This window comes from Coenobita brevimanus, chromosome 101 (genome assembly GCF_032717465.1).
Source record: "Coenobita brevimanus isolate Jiangsu-jjx chromosome 101, ASM3271746v2, whole genome shotgun sequence".
Classification (NCBI taxonomy): Eukaryota; Metazoa; Arthropoda; class Malacostraca; order Decapoda; family Coenobitidae; genus Coenobita; species Coenobita brevimanus.
The window spans coordinates 13825973-13848410 of record NC_137054.1 but is presented as its reverse complement, the minus strand read 5'-3'; the positions used below and the strand labels follow the sequence as shown (position 1 = coordinate 13848410).

Below are 22438 nucleotides of genomic sequence, written 5' to 3'. Positions count from 1 at the left end.
GCTAACAGGATACACAGAGTTACCATAGGAGACGTGGGACAGGTCGTAGAAGAATAACAGATGACAGAGAGGACAGTCATATGGCTCTTTTGGCATGTCAGGACCCCTGTTTGACAGCTTGGCAGATCCAGAATGAGTTTCAAGCTGCCACTGGGAGGACTCTGAGTGACCAGATCATCCATAACAGGCTCCACGAAGTCGGCCTATTCTCCAGGAGACCAAACATTGTGCCTCGGATGACTACTGCACATCGCAGAGCTCGTCTTGCGTGGGCTAGACAACACCTCTGTTGGACGGTGAACCAGTGGGCACATGTACTGTTCATAGATGAAAGCCGCTTCAGTGTTGAACACCCAGATGGTCGTATTCGGGTCTGGAGAGGTGTACAACAGCGTTACAACCCTCAGTTTGTCGTGGAACATGACCGATGGGGGCGTGGATCAGTAATGGTCTGGGCCGGAGTCTCCACCAATCATCGTACAGACCTCCACATTGTCCAGGGTAACATGAACACCCAGAATTATCGGGACAATATTCTGGAGCCTCATGTCTTGCCAATGGCAAATCGTATCAGTGCTGGTTTTATCCTAATGAACGATAATGCCCATCCCCACCGAGCCAGACTCATCTCCACATTTCTTCAGGATCACATTGAGCATATGGAGTGGCCAGCTTTGTCGGCAGACTTAAATCCGATTGAAAACATTTGGAGTATACTCGGTGACAGAGTTAGGAACCATCAGCCCCCCATTCCCAACGTCCAGGACTTAATTGTTGTTCTCCAGGACGAGTGGAGGAACATTAACAATAATGTGATCCGGAACACTATTCTGACCATGCATAGGCATTGTCAAGAGTGTGTAAGACTCAACAGTGCAGCTACCCATTATTAATGTTGATTTGAAGTCGAATTAAACTCATTACGTCAATAAAATTTATATGATTCACTGTGTGATTATCATTTTGGTGCTCATCTTTTTCAAAGATAAATTTTTCATCCAATCTTTTGAAAATCGGTGGTCATATCCCACTGAGAGTCTCATTAGTGAATGATTCTCATGATTAGCAGATGATTCTGAACATATGTTTGCTATGAACTCAATATATTCAGGAAAATGATCCTGAGTACTATTCTATTTTGGGCAGTGTACTGTATATATATATATATGTATGTATATATGTATATATATGTATATACATATATATATATATATACATAGATGGGAAGTTGTTGAATGCTGTGAAGAGTATGTACGATGGTGCGAAGGCTGCAGTGCGTGTGGATGGTGAACAAAGTGAATTTTTCTCTTTGAAAGTTGGATTGAAACAGGGATGTGTCATGTCTCCATGGTTGTTCAATCTGTACATGGATGGGGTAATAAAAGAGGTACAAGGTAGGGTAGTGGATGTTGGAGTGGCCCTGGTGAGAGAGGATAGTGTTTGGAAACTCCCTGTACTGTTGTTTGCAGATGATACCGTGTTGTTGAGTGAAGACGAAGGGGAGCTGCAAGGCTTGGTGGATGAGTTTGAGAGAGTGTGTAAGAAATGGAATCTAAAGGTGAATGTAGGAAAGAGTAAAGTGATGGTCTTTGAGAGAGGTGAAGTCAGTGAATGTACAGCGAGGTTGGATGGTGAGGAATTGGAAAATGTGAGTACGTTTAAGTACTTGGGTAGTGTGATGAGTAAGGATGGAGGTTTGGAGGGTGAAGTGCTTGAAAGGGTACAGCAGGGAAGAAAGGTTGCTGGTTCTTTGAAAGCAGTGATAAGAAACAGGGAAGTGAGCATGGAAGTGAAAAAGTTACTACATGACAGTATTGTGATACCAACTCTAACGTACGGAAGTGAAGCTTGGACGTTGTTGGAAGGACACAAGTCAAGAGTGAGAGCAGTGGAAATGAGTTATTTAAGAGGAGCCTGTGGAGTCACATGGAGAGACAGGCTGACGAATGAGGATATAAAGGAGCGTTGTGGTGTTGATGTGGATGTGATAGGAAGCGTTATGAGGAACACACTGAGGTGGTTTGGCCATGTGGAGAGGATGGAGGGTCAAAGACTGACGAAGAGAGTGTATGTGAGTGAGGTGGAGGGGGAAAGAGGGAGGGGGAGGCCGAGGATGAGATGGAGAGATGGGGTGGAGAGGTATATGAGAGAGGGGGGTGTGAGTTGGGAGCAGGGGAGTGAAATGGCGGGGGACAGGGCGACTTGGAGGCGATTTGCTGTGGCCACCCCAAACGGGATTGAGGCGTCTGGCAATAGATATATATATATATATATATATATATATATATATATATATATACACACACACACTCAAACTTCGATTTAAGAGACCTCCATTTAAGGGATTTTGGATTTAAGGGACTTCATATTCTACCTGACAAATGGACAAGATCATTCAAAAATGATACATAATGTCTAGGTTATACACATTAATGTTTCTTTCTATAGTATCCATAAAATATTCATAATCATATAAATAAGTGAAACAATCATTGCACAGTGGTAGGTAGTGGCGACCATCATCCACTCATTCGATGTAGTGCTGCCAACTTCTTCCTTAGCCTTTACCATTCTTTTTCTGTGCCTGACCTCCTCTTTTCCTATTTCTCCCATTTCTCCAATCACTTTTTATTGCTTTTCTTTCCTTTACAGGTGGCTTTACATTGAGTGACAAGCCAAATGGTTTCCTGTACACCAAGAAACCATTTACAATGCTGGGTGGTAACCATATAACCAAATCATACTGTGCTCCCTATGTGTCAATAAGTGGGTTGGTGGAGGGTCAGTGCCCCTTCCCGTAAAACAAATAACTCGAAGTCAAGTGGCCACCCCTTATGGGATTATGGCATCTGGCAATAGACAGACAGACAGAATCATTGCATTTCATAATAAGACTGTCTTTATATGTGGTAAAACAATGGACATTTTCAAGTAAGGGTCAAGTTGATTCCCCATTTAGTCCCTGAAATCGAGGTTTGAGTGTAGTGTATATACATACATACACACACACACACACACACACACACACACACACATATATATATATATCCATCCATCCATCATCCAATCCTACGTTGCCCCATGAGGAGCGTAGGAGCCCGGAGCTTGGCAGTTGGTCCCGACATTTAAGATGGGAGTGACCAGCCTCACTCACCCTTAATGGCATTACATAAGCAATCAACCCCAACCACCCCTTGGATATAAACCTTCACCGGATCAATCCGATTGGAGCGCAATAATTACTCACTAAACCACCAGGCGCCAAAATTTGGTTATACAGTTACCACCCAGTGTAGTAAATGGTTTCCTGGTGCACAGGAAACCATTTGGCTTGTCACTCAGTGAAGAGTCACCCACAGGCTGAAAGAAGTGGAAAGAATGAAGGAAAGACAGAAGAGGGAGTGTAAAGTCACCCGTAGGCAGAAGGACAAGGAAAGAATGAAGGAAAGACAGAAGAGAATGGAGGGAAAGAAGGATGGAGAGGAAAGGGCAGACACCTGAGAGCAGCACTACATCGAGTGAGTGGATGGTGAGCGCCCCCACCTACCACAGTATATATATATATATATATAATTATCTATCTATCTATCTATATATAAATATATATCACTGAAAGTGTTTTAATGCTTCTATATCCCATTATACCATAAGCATTAGAAAATTCGGATATGCAAACTCATTCAGTCCTAACACTGACATTTACTTAAAAAAAAATAAATAAAAAATAAAAAAATATAAATAAAGTCACTGAGGGTGGTGAGTGCTTAAATTTTAAATCTTTCCACCCACACAGTCTCTGCAATGCAGTATAGGCTAAACCTGTTCTTCCCTAATTGTTTACGTATTCTCAGCAATTTTTCTTACCTCGAAGGCAAACAAGACAATGATGATATATTCCTGACATTCATATCAGCTAAAAACCTCTTATCGTATACATTTAAGACTATTGCTGTATTCACTAATTCAAAATGCTCCTCCCATTTTATGATCTAATGGCAATAGCCAGTCCACTATTACAGGTGGCAAGGTTTAGGAGCCTGATGGTACATGACCAGCCTAATCTCCTGGTTGCTTCATGTTATTCAAAAACATCCAGCAACCTCTTAAGCATTTTGATCAATACAGACAGCACATGGCCTCCTTCCCATATACACATTTCACCAATACCAGACCTCTTTGTACCTAACATCTGTAAAACCAAATCCCTACTTCCTAAACAGCTGTAGGTACCAATTATCATAAGGCTCTCTATTCAAATGCCGAGGAATGAAGTTTATTGACCATGGGACAGAAGTGTAATTAGAAGATATGGTCATAAGGAGAAAACTGATAAGAGTAAGGTGATTGATGTGTATACATGAGGAACTATGAGAAAGAAGGAGGGCAGCACGGATTGGAGCTATGGGGAAGTAGGAGAGCAGTACGAACTGGAAGTATGAGGAAGAAGGAGGGCAGCAGCATGGATTACTATGAAGATGACTAGATAAGGCAGAATAATGCATGAAAAAGATGCAGAGAAACTGAGATGCCAAAACCAAAAATGTGGGAAAAAGATGTAGAGAAAATGAGAAGCCTAAAGAACTGAGAAAAGATCAAAAGTTGAATGAAATATGTATGGATATGTACATGACAGGGGTTACATTTTTTTTTTTCCAACCTAGTGGTTCTAAAAAGTATGTATGTATGATTTTTACCTATATGGAGCCTAGATTCCTGAGCTTTGAATGACAAGGGATGTGACCTGTTTTTCAAGTCACTCTGTGGACAGTTCTACTTTTATGTTTCTCTTTTCCATTTCCAAAACCCACCCACTCTAGTTTGGGGGGGGATCAGGATTACGAGGATGATGATATTTCTCTAAATTTTCCACTAACATAACTCCCATGCCAGTAAGGCTGCCTGTATAATAAATCATGTATGAAGTACATGGAGCATATAGTTTCTAGAGTATCAACTGGTAAGAAAGGAACTGGTCAGTGGTGAGTGAAGGCTGAAGGGGTCCTGGAAGGAGGTAAAGAGTTAGACAGGGTGATAGGGAATTTAGTAGGGGAGTGAAAGATAAAAATGGCAGATTGATAGTGGAGATGGGAGAAAAAAAGAGCGCAGATGGAAAGAACACTTTTCGGAACTGTTAAACATAATGAAAGTAAAGCAAATGTAGGTGGCTGGGATAAGGAGGGAGGCGAGAAAGGAGGAAGAGATCAGTAGGATGGAAGGCAGATGGAGAGGACACTTTTGGGAACTGTTAAACGTAGAGAATGAAAGTAATGCAAATATAAGTGGCTGGGTTAAAGAGCGAGGCGAGAAGGGAGGAAGAGATCAGTAGGATGGAAGAAGCTGGAGCGATGAAGAAAGTCAAAATGAGGAACACCCCAGGAATTAATGGAGTGTGTGGTGAAATGCTGAAGCATGGGGGAGAGATAGTAGTAGAATGGATGTGGAAGATGTGCAGTCAGGTATAATTATTCCCCTGTACAAAGGAAAAGGGGAAAAAGAAGTGTGGTAAGCATAGGGGCATTTGTCTTAGTGGGAAAAGTATATGGTAGGATGCTTATTGACAAAGTTAGGGAAAAAGCAGAAGAATTAGTTGGAGAAGATCAGGGAGGTTTTAGGAAGGGAAGAAGTTGTGTAGATCAGATATTCATCCTTAAGTCTTTAGTGGAAGGGAAAGAAGTTGTATGTGGCCTTCATGGATTTGGAGAAAGCCAACCATTTGCAACGCTGGGTGGTAACCATATAACCAGAACATACGTGCTCCCTACGTGTCAGCAAGTGGGTTGGTGGAGGGTTAGTGCCCCTCCCCGTAAAACAAATAACTCAAAGTCAAATGACCACCCCTTACGGGATTATGGCGTCTGGCAATAGATAGATAGACTATTACAGAGTGGGTAGACCAGGAATTTGGAAAATATGAAGACTATATGGAGTACAGTAATCACTCTAACATCCGGACGCCCAATAACCGAACATCCCCACTAACCGAACCTTATCGTCCTGGGATCAAACATTCCCAAAATGGTCCGAAAATCCAAAAAAATTGGAAAAAAAATCGTTTTTTTGCCATCCATAATTTGAACTTGCCGCGCGCGCCGCGTGAGAGCATTGTTTTGGTTCGTCATTCCTCCGACGTCCGATAGAGCGCCGCTGCATCCTCCCCACTTCCCGCCTGTCTCTCACCGCGACAAGACCTGCGCTGTTCGCCATGGCTGCCCACGTGCTCGCTTTTGTGGTGGTGCCGTACTTGCTGCAAGGCCTCCTGCTGCTCTCTGCCATACTCTTAGTGTGTGTGATGATGGCCCCGCCTCCTGAGAAAAGGAAGAGAGTGGTGTTGACTCTGGAGAAGAAACGGGAGATATTGGAGAAGGTTGATGCGGGTTGGTCTTCCTCTCGCATTCTCCGCGAGTTCAACCTGGCCCGGTCGACTTTGTTCGATATCAAGCGTTCCCGAGACAAGCTCATGCAGTACACGGCTGACTTCTCGTCGAGAAGCAAACGCAACGTGGAGAGGAAGGTTATGTTTACCCCCAAGTATGCAGAGATCGACCGCTCCACGTTGATTTGGTATCGACAGCAACGTGCAGCTGGTGTGATGGTACGTGGAACGGAGCTGAAGGCTGCTGCTGAGAAGTTTGCAAGGCTTCACGACGCCCTTGACTTCAAGGCATCCGAGGGTTGGCTCTTCGCGTTCAAGTTACGACATGGCCTTACTAACCCTAAAGCACATGGCGAAGCATTGGACGCTAACGAGGATGGAGTGGACGAGTTTCGGCACAAGGTGAAAGGCTTGATCGACAGGGAGGGCCTCACCCTCGGTCAAGTCTATAACGCTGACGAAACTGGCCTATTCTATCGCTCGGTGCCAACGAACACTCTCGCCGATGAGACGGAGAAGCGTGTACCTGGCCGCAAGCTTTCTAAGGAACGGATATCTGCTTTGTGTTGTGCCAATGCTAACGGCATGCACCGGCTTAAGCCCGTTATTGTTGGCCGTGCAAAGCAGCCTCGGTGCCTTCGTGGGGTGATGGATGTCCTTCCTGTCGTATGGTACCATTCTTTGAAAGCATGGTTCACAGCTGTGATTTTCAAAGACTGGTTTCACCATCACTTCGTCAAGGTCATACATTACCAGACGAAGACGCTGGGAATTCCTCGCGACCAAGTAAAGGCTCTCCTTCTCCTCGACAATGCACCTGCCCACCCGTGCGACAAGGACTTAGTTGCTGAGAATGGCCGTATTAGGTGCATGTTTCTGCTGCCTAATACGACTGCTCTCATTCAACCAATGGACCAAGGAGTGATCGTGGCAACAAAGCGCCTGTACCGTCGGAAGTTCCTGGACGAGGTGATGGTGGTTCTCGAGGACGAGGACGAGCGCAGGGAAGGACGTGACACTCGAGGCAAGCGGACTTTGGAAAACCTTCGCCGCTACAACATCAAGTCTGCGCTGTACAACTGGGCTAGTGCATGGAAGGAAGTCCCTCTGAAAACTCTTGAAAATGGTTGGTCTCGTCTGCTTCTCGGAACAGATGTGGAGTACGATTTCCTAGGGTTTGACGTGGATGACTTCCATGCACGGCTACATGCGCACGGCGACGATGTTGATGTGGACGATGTTCGTGAGTGGTTGGACGACGACGAGGGCGATCCTGGGTATCAGACGTTGTCTGATATCGAGATCGCGTCTTCGGTTGCTGGTGTCAGTCCCGAACTTGAAGATTCCGACGACAAAGGCGATGATGATGCAGACTCCGCCCAGCAGGACACTACTCCAGCCATCCCCAAGCTGAGCGCACTCCGGGAACATCTAGAGTTCGTCCTAGACTACCTGGAACACCCGGACTGTGACAGGGAGATGGGGCCCTTGGGACTCGTGGAGGAAGTGCGTGCTTTCCGGCAGCGCATCATCAATCGCCAGAATCGTCGGTCCTTGCGTCAGTCAACGATTGACAGTTTTTTCAGGCCCGTGACCCCCGCTGTGCCAAGCCCTGGTTCCACTCCGTTGCCTCCCCAAGACAGGCCCTCATGCTCCGAGCCACAGCCCAGCACATCAGCTACAGTGGAGTCACCGCTCGACGTGAGTTTGCGGCTGTCTTCAGAGTCTTCTGTAGTCGGTACGCCATCACCACTACCCACCGATGCACCCCTTGGACGCCTGCCAGTGATACTCTCGGGCTCTGACAGTGAATAAACAGCAAGAACTTCTCCACTAGACCACACGGGAATTTTGAGTGTTGTGCAGTGAAAAAAACGGTGTGTTGTGTTAAGGTTTTCAAGTTGGGAGAAAAGACTAAGTAGAAAAGAAATTTAACGTAACTAACCTTCTTTGTTTTGGCTTTGGAAACTTAAAAAAACTTGGGAAAAGTTAATGTGCAACACTTAAATTTAATGGAACATTATTTGGACTAAAGTGAACACTGTGAAAAGAACGGACTTCTGTGTGTTAGTGACTAAGTTCAGTGCAAGACTTCAGGAAGAGTGAAGTGCAAGTGCTTCAGGAAATCGTTCTTACTGTCAGAGTCCGAGAGGAGGCGGTTATTCATCGAGGTGGCCAGGGACTTGCTGTAAGTAGCCAAAATGTTTCATGTTGTACTATTTTCCATACTATATTTACCAGAATGTTTCATATTGTATTTTTTCCCATACTATACTTACCAGAAAGTGTCATACTGTACTTCTTTCCATACTAAACTTGCCTCATGCATGTGCAGTAGGAATGTGTTTTTCAGAGTTCGGTTAGGTTAGGTTCGGTTATAGAGTCCATAAGTACCAGAATGTTTATTAATGTATGAACATACTTCTAAACCCACATTTTATGTTTCTATTGCATTTATTTCAGTCATTTATGTGCCTTATTGGTGTGATTTGGGTGTTAAATAGGTGCTATGCATGTCCGGAGGGAGTTGTATAGGTGTTTCTCTGTGTTAGGGTCCGTAAGTACAAGTCCATAAGCTGGGGCCCAATATCCGGACGAAACCAATATCCGAACCTACCGATGGCTCTATTGATCCGGATATTGGAGGGGTTACTGTACATGGAAAGTTGTTGAATGCCATGAAGAGTATGGATGAGGGTGCTTAGGCTGCGGTGTGTGTGGATAGTGAAGAGTGAATTTTTCTATTTGAAGGTTGGATCGAAACAGGGATGTGTCATTTTTCTATGGTTGTTCAATCTGTATATGGATGGTGTTATAAACGAGGTACAAGGTAGGGCAGTGGATGTTGGAGTGGCGCTAATGAGAGAGGGCAGTGTTTGGAAACTTCCAGTGCTGTTGATTGCAGATGATACTGTGTTGTTAAGTGAAGACAAAGAGGAGCTGCAAGGCTTGGTGGATGAGTTTGGGAGTGTGTAAGAAATGGAATCTAAAGGTGAATGTAGGGAAGAGTAAAGTGATGGTCTTCAAGAGAAATGAAGTCATTGAATGTACAGAGAGACTGGATGATGATGAAAAGGAAAATGAGAGTGCATTTAAGTACTGTACTTGGGTAGTGTGATTAGTAAGGATGGAAATTTTGAAAGATGAAATGCTTGAAATGGTACAACAAGGAAGAAAGATTGCTGGTTCTTTGAATGCAGTGATAAGAAATAGGGAAGTGAGTATGGAAGTGAAAAAGTCATTGCATGATAGTACAGTAGATGCTCGATTTAACGAACTCATGTGGCCAATTCCCATTCTGTTTTCTGAAATTAACTGCTAAATTGAGTTCCATAACCAAGACTCAATATAAGTGAAAATTTTCCAGTATTTCAAGGTACTTTCTGCTAAATTCTTTAAGGCAACCCAAACCTATCAAACTATACTCTCAATGCTACACACAGCAGTCTGAACCGATTATTAATATCCCCACAAATACAGAATTTCCTTAATGGAATTATACCTATTTTAATGGAAATTTTCCCTTAAATAGCGCAAAAAAAAAAAAAAAAAAAAAAAAAAATGGAAAAAATTATTCTTTTATCTCAGGCATCTGCTAAATTGGTGTTTGTTAAATCGAGCATTTACTGTATTGTGATACTAACTCTAACATATGGAAGTAAAGCTTGGACTTTGTTGGAGGGACACAAATCAAGACTGAGAGCAATGGAAATGAGTTATTTGAGTGGAGCATGTGGAGAGAGACTGACAAATGAGGAAGTGAAGGAGCATTGTGGTGTGGATGTGGATGTGATAGTGTTAGAAGATATACACTGAGGTGGTTTGGCCATGTGGAGAGGATGGAGAGTAAGAGACTAATGAGAAAAGTGTATTTGAGTGAGGTGGAGGGGGAGGCCAAGGATGAGATGGAGGGATGGAGTGGAGAGGTACGTGAGAGAGGTGAGTGTGAACTGGGGGGAGAGCAGTGAAATGGTAGGGGGCAGGGTGACATGGAGGTGATTTGTTTTAGTCCACCCCTTATTGGATTGAGGCATCTGGCAATAGATTCTGTAGATAGATAGACTTAAGACATTCGTGTGCTCCTGTACAGTTCACTGTCATCATAAATATGCACTACAATATTGTACCCATACTATGTACACCTAAAACCTATACTGTATACATGTATATGTAACCAGTACCATTGATGGAATCAGCACACTTCTCTAAACTGCTGACTTAAGCTAAGGTTCCCACGCCCGCTGCTCGCTGTGAGGCAGTAAGGGGCTAGCTATCAAACAGATCACAGGTATAGAAGTTCTCTCTGGAATAAACCTCCATTAGACGCCACCTCAGATCTTTGAAATAAACCTGAGTGGGGAGCATGGGGCTATTGAAACAAGTTGGTGGCAGCGGTGGGATATACCCCATCCATACTCCCACTCTCTTGCCTCTCCATACAGTCTCCATTAATCCATATGTGTGCACTTTTGCACCCTAAAGAACCTGGACAATCTCTATCTCTTATCTCATCATTTGCACCCCTTACATTCCACGTTGCTAACCAAACCATGTCCTTTGTCCTGTCCTTGGTCATCACCTGCTTGTCCGTCCTGGTCCGAGGCCTCTTGTATGTACAGTATTTTTGGTTAGCCGCTTTCCGGGAAGGGCCAGAAACCCTCCGCCAACCCACTTGCTGACATGCGGAAAACGTGTTGGTTGGTTATAAGGTTACCACCCAGCATATCAAATGATTTCCTGGTTTACTGGATATCATTTGGCTTGCCACTTAATGCAGAGCTACCCTGCAATAGAGTACCACAACACTGAGTGGGTGGATGATGGATGCCCCAGTGTATGTCACGTTCCTGCTCCATGGATCCTATCCTCCACTTCCTTTTCCATCATCCACTCACTTGATGTAGTGCTGTCTACTTCTTCCTTAGGTGACTATCTACTAAGAGACAAGCCTAATGGTCTTCTGTAACCAAGGAAACAATGTACTACAACACTGGGTTTTTACCATATACCGGTGGCCAAATAACAGGGTGACGTGAAGCCTGCTATGGTGTTCCTGTTAACTGGGTGGAGACAAATGCAGAGTCCATCTGGAAACCAAATTTTCCCACGCCTATAGTAGGACTCACGTACGTTTGCGGCTGTGGTGTGGCCCGCACCTGTGTACAGTATTGCCACATTTTCTATACCGTTATCTCTCTCTCTCTCTCTCTCCTGGCAGGAAATGTGAGCCACCCTGAGTACTTTTGATTCTTTTATAAGTTATTTATAATTGTGCTTTCATTTGTTAATTTGGTTTTGTTATATTTAGTGATGCCGACAATGCATTCAATGCATGCCCCTCTCCTGCCTCTCTCTCTCTTTTATTGTAAGAGACATTTTTGATATTTTCTTTTACATAATATTGTATATATTGTAAATTTGACATCATTTCCACACCACCCTTGAGGTATTTGTCTTTGCGCACTTTTTTTTAAGAGGTGTCCCCAATAGGCCTATTTCTCTATCTCTCACAGAAGGCAGAAAAACAGAAAAAAAAGAAGGGAGAGAAACATGAGGAAGAAAAGTGTGAAAAAGAGAATAGAAGAGTTATGATGTATCCTCATCAGAAGATGTGAGAGTGATAGTGAAAGAATCGATGTAATGGTCAATCACCACATCTCTCTTTTCATCATCTTCTTGCAGTTTTTCTGCGTGCCTCACAGCATTCTTCCAGTTGTCTGCCGTGACGTTATTGAGTGACTCATGGACGAGTGGCTTCAGATCTGCAATTCTGAACGTATTTCTCTTTGACATGTAGCCTTTAACCTGTGCCCAAATTAGCTCGATTGGGTTATATTAGCAGTGGTAAGGGGGTAGGCGTACAACCCCTAAGGCCACCAACTGGGTGTGGAAGTGTTGCCGCTCACGAGTGAATAATTTTTTTTTTTTTTTTACTTCAGTATTGGCATATGCCTACTATTTTGTCCTACATATTAGCTTATGATTATAAATGTGATTATTCCTCGCCCTTAAAATTATGGTAAAAGCCAGTAAATGTGAGCATTTTTCCCTAGCAACACCTGTACAAGCTATGGTTGGGTCTACGGAGGGGTACGTACTTTATCTTAAGCCAGACTGGGTGTGTAAGTGTTGCCACTCACAAGAATTACATGAATTATTTCTTTTACTTTGGATATTGGCATATTTCTTCTTTTTTCAGGCTCATTATCTTATAAACATAACTGTAATATTATTACCAACCCTAAAACTACGCTAAAAACCATTAAAAGTGACTACAATTTCTTTTAGCAACACTGTACAATATGTATGCCATGTATCTGTGTTACTGTATAAATATTTTATGCATAATAAGATTACTGTTGATTCATCCATCAAAATACACAAGTGTAAGTTTTATTCATCTGAATTTATCGAATTTGTGATGCTTTGTACATAAATAGCTTCCGTTTCACATCGCAAGTTGGGGAAACGTGGCACCATTGTACACAGGTGCGGGCCACACCACAGCCGCAAACGTACGCGAGTCCTACTATAGTTGCAGTGAAGCACTGTCCACTGTATAAGAACATCAGTTCACTGCATGGGACACCCCTGCACGGGCAACTGCTTGCCAGCATGCGGTGGGTTTGCTCATCCAGACAGACTGGGCTTGCTCTACTACTACATACTTCCAGACTATGTAAATTCTTAAAGCACTGGCTGCAACACTGAGGTCACAAAATTTCTCCTGACCTGGCAACTTGGCTGGTTTAGCAGCCACTGTGAATGCATTCAAATGTACATTAGTCTTAGAAATGGCATGGCACAGTTATCCATCCAATATTTTTGCTCAATTCACCATGGCTAAGGCCTTACTAATGGCCAAAATTTTCCAGTCGCCAGGAAAACACCAATGACATAAGAAGGACAGAGTATTGTCTGGGACTGACTGAGTTTCCCGTCAGCCTAATAAGTGATAACTACGTATGATGTGCTCCTTTTTATCAATGTAGGTATTATAGACTATTTTCATCCCACTTTCTCTTCTCTTTACCACTATCAGTCTTGCTACAGATTTCAGTGTCAAAAGCTGGTTTCCTTCCTTGGGTGCTAACATCATGGTAAATGGGTTAGGAAGAGCATGAACTTCATTCATAGGCTCCTGTTCCTCTGGCTCTGGGCTCAACCTTGAGGGTGGGGATGAGAAATGCTAGTTAGTCTTATTCCATACAATTTGCACAATGCTGGTCCATCCACTAACAGTGGTATAAGGTTAAAAATCTCATAACAGTTACAGTATGAAACAGACCTCTTGACCCACAACATAGGACTTGTCAGGTTAAATATTCCATCATAAAACAATTTAACCTTATAGAACCCCAAGTATTAAAGCTTCTCAAATACAGGTTTCATTCTCCCTACAACTCATTCTCACAAATTGACAATCCATTCTCTAATTCACTAACAAATCCATTCCTTCCCTGTCCCAAAGGAGCAAAGTGTCGTATGCTGATGACAGCCCATTTCCCTACCTCTAAATCAAACTGACTCATCTGCCTTGGAAGAATCACAACATACCACTGGGAGTCTAAAGGGGTATTCAAGTCATATCAAATCTCCTTCCTCCAAAATCGAACAAACGTATCTGCCCTGAAAAAACTACTATACGTTTTAGTAAAACATACCTTAGGGGGTTTGAAAGGGTACTCTGCTGAGAAGTGTATGTCCAGGAAGAAAACACCTCCTTCATACACTGACCCAGGAGGACCTAAGATGGTGGACACCCACTCATACAGGTTGTCTCCCTTTGGCCCTGCACTGCAGTTGGGAGGTGGGTCTAGTGTGATCTCTGCTAGTTCTTTCTGTATTCTGTATGCAAAGTGGGGAAGAAAAAAAAAAAAGAAATTAAAAAAAAAAGTTAGTTTTTCACATTATTCCTTTAAGTATGCTCAGCACTTCTAGGCATCTCTCTTCAACCTCTCTTAACCATTATCATTCTTTGACTTTCTTCCTCACCAAAGGCTGAGGGCATGGTTAGATCCACAAATGAGGAAAGAGAAAGTATGAAAGTGGAAGAACTATCACCAGCATACCTGGTAAGTGGGTCACTTATACACACATATTTAAAATCCTTGAAATCTACTTCAGGATAAAGTCCTTTCCCATTTTTTTCCACTCTGATCTACTGGCTCTTAAAATGTTTAACCAGATCCTAGCAAATCTATAAATCTCCTATCATCTTTTCATTTCCTGCCTCTTCCTTTCATTCCATCTCTGAGCTGCCACTTAAGTTACCCTGGGTGTCCATCTGTATCTGCTCTACTAAAGATATGATCAGCCAGCATCTGTTTCTCCTACCTGTTGTGATTATGTCCTCTACCTATCATAACCTAACTATTAAGGGCAAAGGGGTTCTTTTCCATGAACAGATATGAACCTATGCACTCCATCTGTATCTGTTCTACAAAGGACATGATCAGCCCACATCTGTTTATGCCAACTATCGTGATCATGTCTACCTAGCATAACCCAACTGTCAGGGGCAAAGGAGTTCTTTTCTGTGAACAGATATGGACCTATGCACTCTCTCCAGTATGGATGCACTGTGCAACCCCATACCACACCTGCATCCATACTAGAGTCATGCATGACTAAGAACTGTTTTCTGACTGAAGAAACCACAACCCACTTTTCAAAACAACGGTAGTAACTTTTTGATGTTTTATTTTTTGCGCAAATGTTTTTTCTACAGCCTTTCTAAATCCAGTAAATCCTATGAATATTGTTTTGCTGGTGGCTCTGCTTTATTTCTTCCACTGCAACCATACATAAAGACATTTAGTACTAAACATGTTTTATACAGTACTACAGAACAGTATATAAACATATACGAGGTCTGTTCAGAAAGTATCTGACCTTAGGTTCTAAAAAAATAAATAGCTAACCTATTGAATTAGGACACTAATCCACTCAAAGTAGGCCCCTTCTGATTTGACACATGTAGCCCAGCGTTCTTTCCAATGTCTGAACCCTTTTCAAAGTCAGTTTTCAGTATTTCCTGTGGGTGCTTCATCACATTCATCATGATCTCCTCACTTCTCATGGATCGTGAACCCTTTAGCAGAGTTTTGAGCTTGGGGAATGGCTAAAAATCCAAGGAGCCATGTCTGGTGAGTAGGGAGCCTGCCTGGCCTGAAGGATATCGTGCTTGGCTAAAAAATTCCAGAATCGGATGAAATGAATGGGGCAAGGGCATTGTCATGGTGTAGCTTCCAACTAGCCATTTTCCAAATGTTTGGTTTCTTCCACCAAACTGCGTCACGAAGTTGACAGATAATGTTGAAGTGGCAATGTTTGTTGACAGTCTGACCTTCTGGTGTGTATTCATGATGCACAGCACCATGGTATAAAAAAAAATAAAAAATAAATAAATAAATAAATAAAAAATCAACCTACAAGAGCATACATACGCAACGACTTATCTTGCTCTCGTGTTCCTGAACTTGATTCTTCTGAATTCTCCACTCTCTGGCTTCGGCTTTCCTGTCATTCTCTGACTAAATATATCTGTGCTGTTTACTTATCCCCTAATTCTACTGACTATCAAAAATTCTTCGACTATCTTACTTCTACGATGGAACACATTCTGTCCATTTCTCCTTTCTCTGAAATCTCCATTCTTGGAGATTTCAATGTTCACCACCACCTTTGGCTCTCCTCTCCTTTCACGGATCCACCTGGTGAACAAGCCTACATCTTTTCTATCCTTAATGACCTAGAGCAGCTTGTACAGCACCCTACCTGTATCCCTGACCGCCTTGGAGAGAGCTCCAACATACTTGGCCTCTTCCTCACAACTAATCCTTCTGCTTACTCTGTTAATCTTTTCTCTCCGTTGGGCTCCTCCGATCACAACCTTATTACCTTAACCTGTCCTATCGCTCCAGTACGGCCTGCGGACCCTCCAGGGAAACGTCGTCTCTGGCATTTTGGAGCTGCGGACTGGGAGGCCCTCAGGCAGTACTTCTTTGATTTTCCCTGGAATGATTATTGCTTCCATGGCCGTGAGCCATCTGAGTGTGCCTTGCGCATTACGGAGGTTATTCTCTCGGGCATGGAAGCATACATTCCTTTCTCATATCCTTTGACTAACGCAAGAAAGCCTTGGTTTAATCACGCTTGTTCTAATGCTGTCCGCAACAAGGAGAAGGCCTACAAAAGGTACCGGAGCCAACCCACCCCTGAATCACATCATCTTTACGTTTCTGCCCGGAATCGTGCTAAGTCTGTTCTTCGCTCTACTAAAAATAATTTCATCCATACTAAATGCTCTCAACTCTCCAACTCGAATTCTTCCCGCTCCTTCTGGCACCTTGCCAAAAATCTTTCTAACAACTTTACCTCATCATCCTTCCCTCCTCTTTTCTACTCTGATGGTTCTGTAGCTATTTCTTCTACTGATAAAGCAGATCTCTTCGCACAGACTTTCTCCTCCAATTCCACCTTAGACGATTCCGGTGCTGTTCCTCCATCACTTCCCCCTCTGACTTCCTCATGGCTGACATTAAAATTTCTTCAGTTGATGTATTTTCTGCCATTACTGGCCTCAGTACTAACAAGGCATATGGGCCTGATGGGGTCCCTCCTGTTGTTCTCAAAAACTGTGCTTCTGTGCTTACACCCTGCCTAGGCAAACTATTTCGCCTTTGTCTGTCAACTTGTACCTTTCCTTCTTGCTGGAAGTTTGCTCTCATTCAGCCAGTCCCAAAGAAGGGTGACCACTCCCAACCCTCCAACTATCGTCCAATTGCTTTAACGTCCTGTATTTCAAAAGTTTTCGAGTCAATTCTTAATAAAAAATTTTAAGGCATCTTTCCTATCACAACCTTCTTTCCGATCATCAGTATGGGTTCCGTCAGGGACGCTCCACTGGCGATCTTCTCACCTACCTTTCAGACTCCTGGTCATCCTCCTTTCGGGACTTTGGCGAAAGCTTTGCCATTGCACTTGACATCTCAAAGGCTTTCGATCGAGTCTGGTATAAATCTTTAATTTCCAAACTGCCCTCCTACGGTTTCTATCCTTCTATCTGTACCTTCATCGCTAGCTTCCTTTCTGGTCGTTCTATAGCTGCTGTCGTAGACGGCCATCGTTCTTCTCCTAGATCTATCAACAGTGGTGTTCCTCAGGGCTCTGTCCTATCACCAACTCTCTTCCTTTTATTCATCAATGATCTTCTAAGCTGTACATCTAACCCTATCCACTCATACGCTGATGACTCCACCCTTCACCTTTCCAGTCGGTTCCCGCAACGCCCATCTCAACAGTTACTTCAAGAAACAAGGGATGAGGCTATGGCACACCTAATGTCTGACTTGGCTCATATCTCTGACTGGGGTAAAAATAATATGGTTGTCTTTAATGCTTCTAAGACTCAGTTCTTACACCTATCAACCCGACAAAATCTTCCACAGGTATACCCACTAATGTTTAATAATATTCAGATTAATCCTGCATCATCCTTGAACATGCTTGGGGTTTCATTTACTCGGGACTTATCTTGGAAAGATCATATTACATCTCTTGTAAAATCTGCTTCCAAGAGATTGGGTGTGCTAAGCCGACTCCGCTCTTTCTTTACCCCTGCACAATTGTTGACTCTATACAGGGGTTTTATCCGCCCCTGTGTGGAGTACAACTCTCATGTGTGGGGAGGCTCCCCACATACAGCTCTTCTCAATAGGGTGGAGTCAAAGGATTTTCGTCTCATTAACTCTCCTCCTCTTACTGACTCCCTTCAACCTCTGTCTCTTCGCCGCACTGTTGCATCTTTATCTCTTTTCTATCGCTACTTTAATGGTCACTGCTCCTCTGAACTGTCTGCTTGCATTCCTCCACCTCTACGACGGGCGCGTAGCACCCGTCTGGCAGCAAACTCTCATCCCTTTTCTGTCCAACTCTCTAATGCAAGAGTTAACCGTTACTCCCAGTCTTTCATTCATGCAACAGGTCAGCTCTGGAACTGTCTCCCTCTGTCTGTATTTCCTCCTGCCTATGATCTCCAGTCTTTCAAACGCAGTGTGTCCAGGCATCTCAAAATGATCGGATCTTGAATTTGGCTCTCTATTGTATTTTGTTTTTCTCTTGGAGGGACTGTTACTGCGGGCTCATGGCCTTTGGTTCCTTCTTCCTCGCATAAAAAAAAAAAAAAAAAAAAAAAAATTTCACCTTACTCCAGACCTATCATGCTTTTCTTGGCCAAGGTAACCCTGCATGCTTCCACTGGGATGGCTGTGCTTTGGTTTTGGAGTTGTACCCATACGCTCAAGTCTCATATCTAGTGATAACAGTCTCCAGAAAGACTGGATCACGATTTGCACACTCCAGCATGTCTTAACCCTTTAAACGCGGAGCGTCGCATTTGCGATGCTCGGCGAAAAGGACATAACAGCGGAGCGTCGCGTTTGCGATTCTAGTAAATTTTGAATAACCGCGGGCAAGCAGGCTCCAGCTGGTATTGTCTATCAGTACCACCACCCTTTAGCTACAATTAGCATACTTTACCTTTGTACTACTGACCTCCGTTGTTGCCAAGTATCGCGTTTCCCCCCCCTCCCCCCCCCCACCACGGCCCGGCCAGCCTGGTTGTGATACATGGCAGCGCTCTGACTGCTCAGAACTGTAAATCTGCACTCTCCTCTCACAAGCAGTTTATGCTAATAGGAAACGCTTGTTTCCCCAGTTGTAACACTAGCTTTTTTTTGCACGGTTTGCCCCTGTTTAGCGTCAGTTTACCGCAGGCTTTCAAAGTGACATTATGGTGAGTTCTAGCTCTTCCAAGTCAGTGAAAGCGGCCGACAGGAACGAGAATATAGTGATGGGCGTAAGGCAGAAAAAAAAAGAGCGCCGCGGTGATCTTTTGGGAAATAATATGATTGAAAATAATGTAGTATACATGTTTTTAGCTGTGAAAATGGAAATGTTTGTTGAGTGACGAGAAGACCGTCGCCGCGCTGCATGTCAGCCGTACGCTCCGTTGATTTTAGCCTTATTTTCAGTGCTTATTGTACAAATACGGATTCCAAACTACCTTTACGTTGTAGTATAAAGTTTACTGTGACAGAATGAGGCTGTCGTAGAGGGGAAACCGGGTTGCTGGAGGTGTGAAAGTGAAGATTTGGTTACCCAACTTTGCAAGTCTCCACAAGTCCTTGGGTAGTCCATGAAGGCTCAACACTTGTCTCTGGAGAAAGCTGAATGTAAGTACTATCTGCCATACCAAGTTTAATGTTCTAGGGTTAATCTCTGATTTTTGGCTAATATTTTCCTAAAGGTACTCAGACCGCGATACAACCCCGCAACTCGGGGGGGGGGTCGACTGTTCACGGCCGCGTTTAAAGGGTTAAGCAACGTTCACCTAAGAGAAGAGATATTGATGATTGCCAAAAAGCACCTGCAGGATATACCGAAAACCATCCATCATCCAATCCTATGTTGCCCCATGAGGAGCGTAGCAGCCTGATGCTGGGCAAGTTGGTCCTGACATTTAAGATAAGAGTGATTGGCCTCACTCATCTCTGATTCGCATTACATGAACAATAAGCTCCAACCACCCCTTGGATATAAACCTGCACTGGCTCAATCCATTCAGAGCACCTTAATTATCCATTAAACCACCAGGCGCCATAATTTGGTTATGTGGTTACCACCCTGCGTAGCAAATGGTTTCCTGGTGTACAGGAAATCATTTGGCTTGTCACTCATTGTAGAGTCACTCAAAGACAGAAGGAAGAGGAAAGAATGAAAGAAAAAGAGAAGGGGAAGGAAGAAAAAGGGAAGAGAGGAAAGGGCAGCCACCTGAGAGCAGCACTACATCGAATGAGTGGATGGTGAGCACCCCCACCTACCACCAATTACCCTGAAAAATGTTTCAGGCAGTGAAAAGAACGCTAGGATACGTGTGTCAAGTTAGAAGGGGCCTACTTTGAGGTCGATTAGTGTCCTAGCTCTATAGGTTAGCTATTTACATTTTTGGAGCCTAAGATCGGGTACTTCCTGAACAGACCTTGTGGATTTTATATATATATACTATATATAAATAATATGCAGTGCCCTCTCTTTTTGTTAAAGGCTAAGGCGTCGCCCCTGGGCAGGAGACTTATGTTTTGGAGTGCGTAGCATTTTAAGACCTGATACCCTTCCTTATGTCTACCAATGACCCTTGGATGGATTCAAATCTCTGACCCTTTGGTCAGAGCCCTCTAACCCACTATGCCATGGCTGCAGGTTAGGTAAAAACCCATCACTAGGTGGGGTATCATATCTCGGCATAGATTTAACATGTAAAGTATAGGGATGATTTTTTGAGCCTTGGGTTTCCCCCCCAATCAAGTCCTAAACCCACAATTGAAGTACAAAAACAAGATTTCAGCTAACCTAGACTCCCAAATAGCTTTGAAACAAGCTACACTAGGCCTAAAAGCAATTTATAACTCACCTGAATCTAAAAATAAAGTCTGAATATAATAAAATATAAGTATGGAAAAAATCAAAGTTAGTAAACTGTACCCCAAAATGACAATGTTCAACCCACCTATGACTAAAATACATTATGGTATGGTAATCTAAGTCTAAAAAGTTTTTAAATCAACCTAAACACAAAATTTGTCTAAAATATAATCGAAATCAGTAATTTAAAAAAAAAAAAAGTTATACCGGGGTTTGGCCATTGTTTGGCGGGCTAGGGTGATAATTCTACCCCAACCACTATGCCAGGGTATGGAATACATATAGGGGTATCATATCTCGGAGTCTGCCTTTATTTACTGTATGTATGTATACATATACATATATATATATATATATATATATATATATATATATATATATAAATATATATATATATATATATATATATATATATATATATATATATACTGTATATATATATATATATATATATATATATATCTATCTATCTATCTATTGCCAGACACCTCAATCCCGTTTGGGGTGGCCACAAACAAATCGCCTCCAAGTCGCCCTGTCCCCCGCCATTTCACTGCCCTGCTCCCAACTCACACCCCCCTCTCTCATATACCTCACCACCCCATCCCGCCATCTCATCCTCGGCCTCCCCCACCCTCTTCCCCCACCACCTCACTCACATACACTCTCTTCGTCAGTCTTTCACCCTCCATCCTCTCCACATGGCCAAACCACCTCAGTGTGTTCCTCATAACACTTCCTATCACATCCACATCCACACCACAACACTCCTTTATATCCTCATTCGTCAGCCTGTCTCTCCACGTGACTCCACAGGCTCCTCTTAAATAACTCATTTCCACTGCTCTCACTCTTGACTTGTGTCCTTCCAACAATGTCCAAGCTTCACTTCCGTACGTTAGAGTTGGTATCACAATACTGTCATGTAGTAACTTTTTCACTTCCATGCTCACTTCCCTGTTTCTTATCACCGCTTTTAAAGAACCAGCAACCTTTCTTCCCTGCTGTACCCTTTCAAGCACTTCACCCTCCAAACCTCCATCCTTACTCATCACACTACCCAAGTACTTAAACGTACTCACATTTTCCAATTCCTCACCATCCAACCTCGATGTACATTCACTAACTTCACCTCTCTCAAAGACCATCACTTTACCCTTCCCTACATTCACCTTTAGATTCCGTTTCTTACACACTCTCCCAAACTCATCCACCAAGCCTTGCAGCTCCCCTTCGTCTTAACTCAACAACACAGTATCATCTGCAAACAACAGTACAGGGAGTTTCCAAACACTATCCTCTCTCACCAGGGCCACTCCAACATCCACTACCCTACCTTGTACCTCTTTTATTACCCCATCCATGTACAGATTGAACAACCATGGAGACATGACACATCCCTGTTTCAACCCAACTTTCAAAGAGAAAAATCCACTTAGTTCACCATCCACACGCACTGCAGCCTTCGCACCATCGTACATACTCTTCACAGCATTCAACAACTTCCCATCTACTCCATATATTCTTAACACTTTCCACAATCCCTGTCTATCCACCCTGTCATATGCTTTCTCCAAA

The 22438-nt window shown here is 43.3% G+C and overlaps 1 protein-coding gene across 3 annotated transcripts in view; it reads right to left on the bottom strand.

The window, feature by feature from the left end:
• LOC145415027 (ubiquitin-conjugating enzyme E2 E1-like) overlaps nucleotides 1-22438 on the bottom strand; it is a 54694-nt gene that overhangs the window by 21291 nt on the left and 10965 nt on the right. For all 3 annotated transcript variants that reach the window (XM_080284445.1, XM_080284444.1, XM_080284446.1), the window contains exon 3: nucleotides 14038-14221. In XM_080284445.1, coding sequence (XP_080140571.1) covers nucleotides 14038-14221 — 184 coding nt within the window. The remainder of the gene's footprint in view (nucleotides 1-14037; nucleotides 14222-22438) is intronic.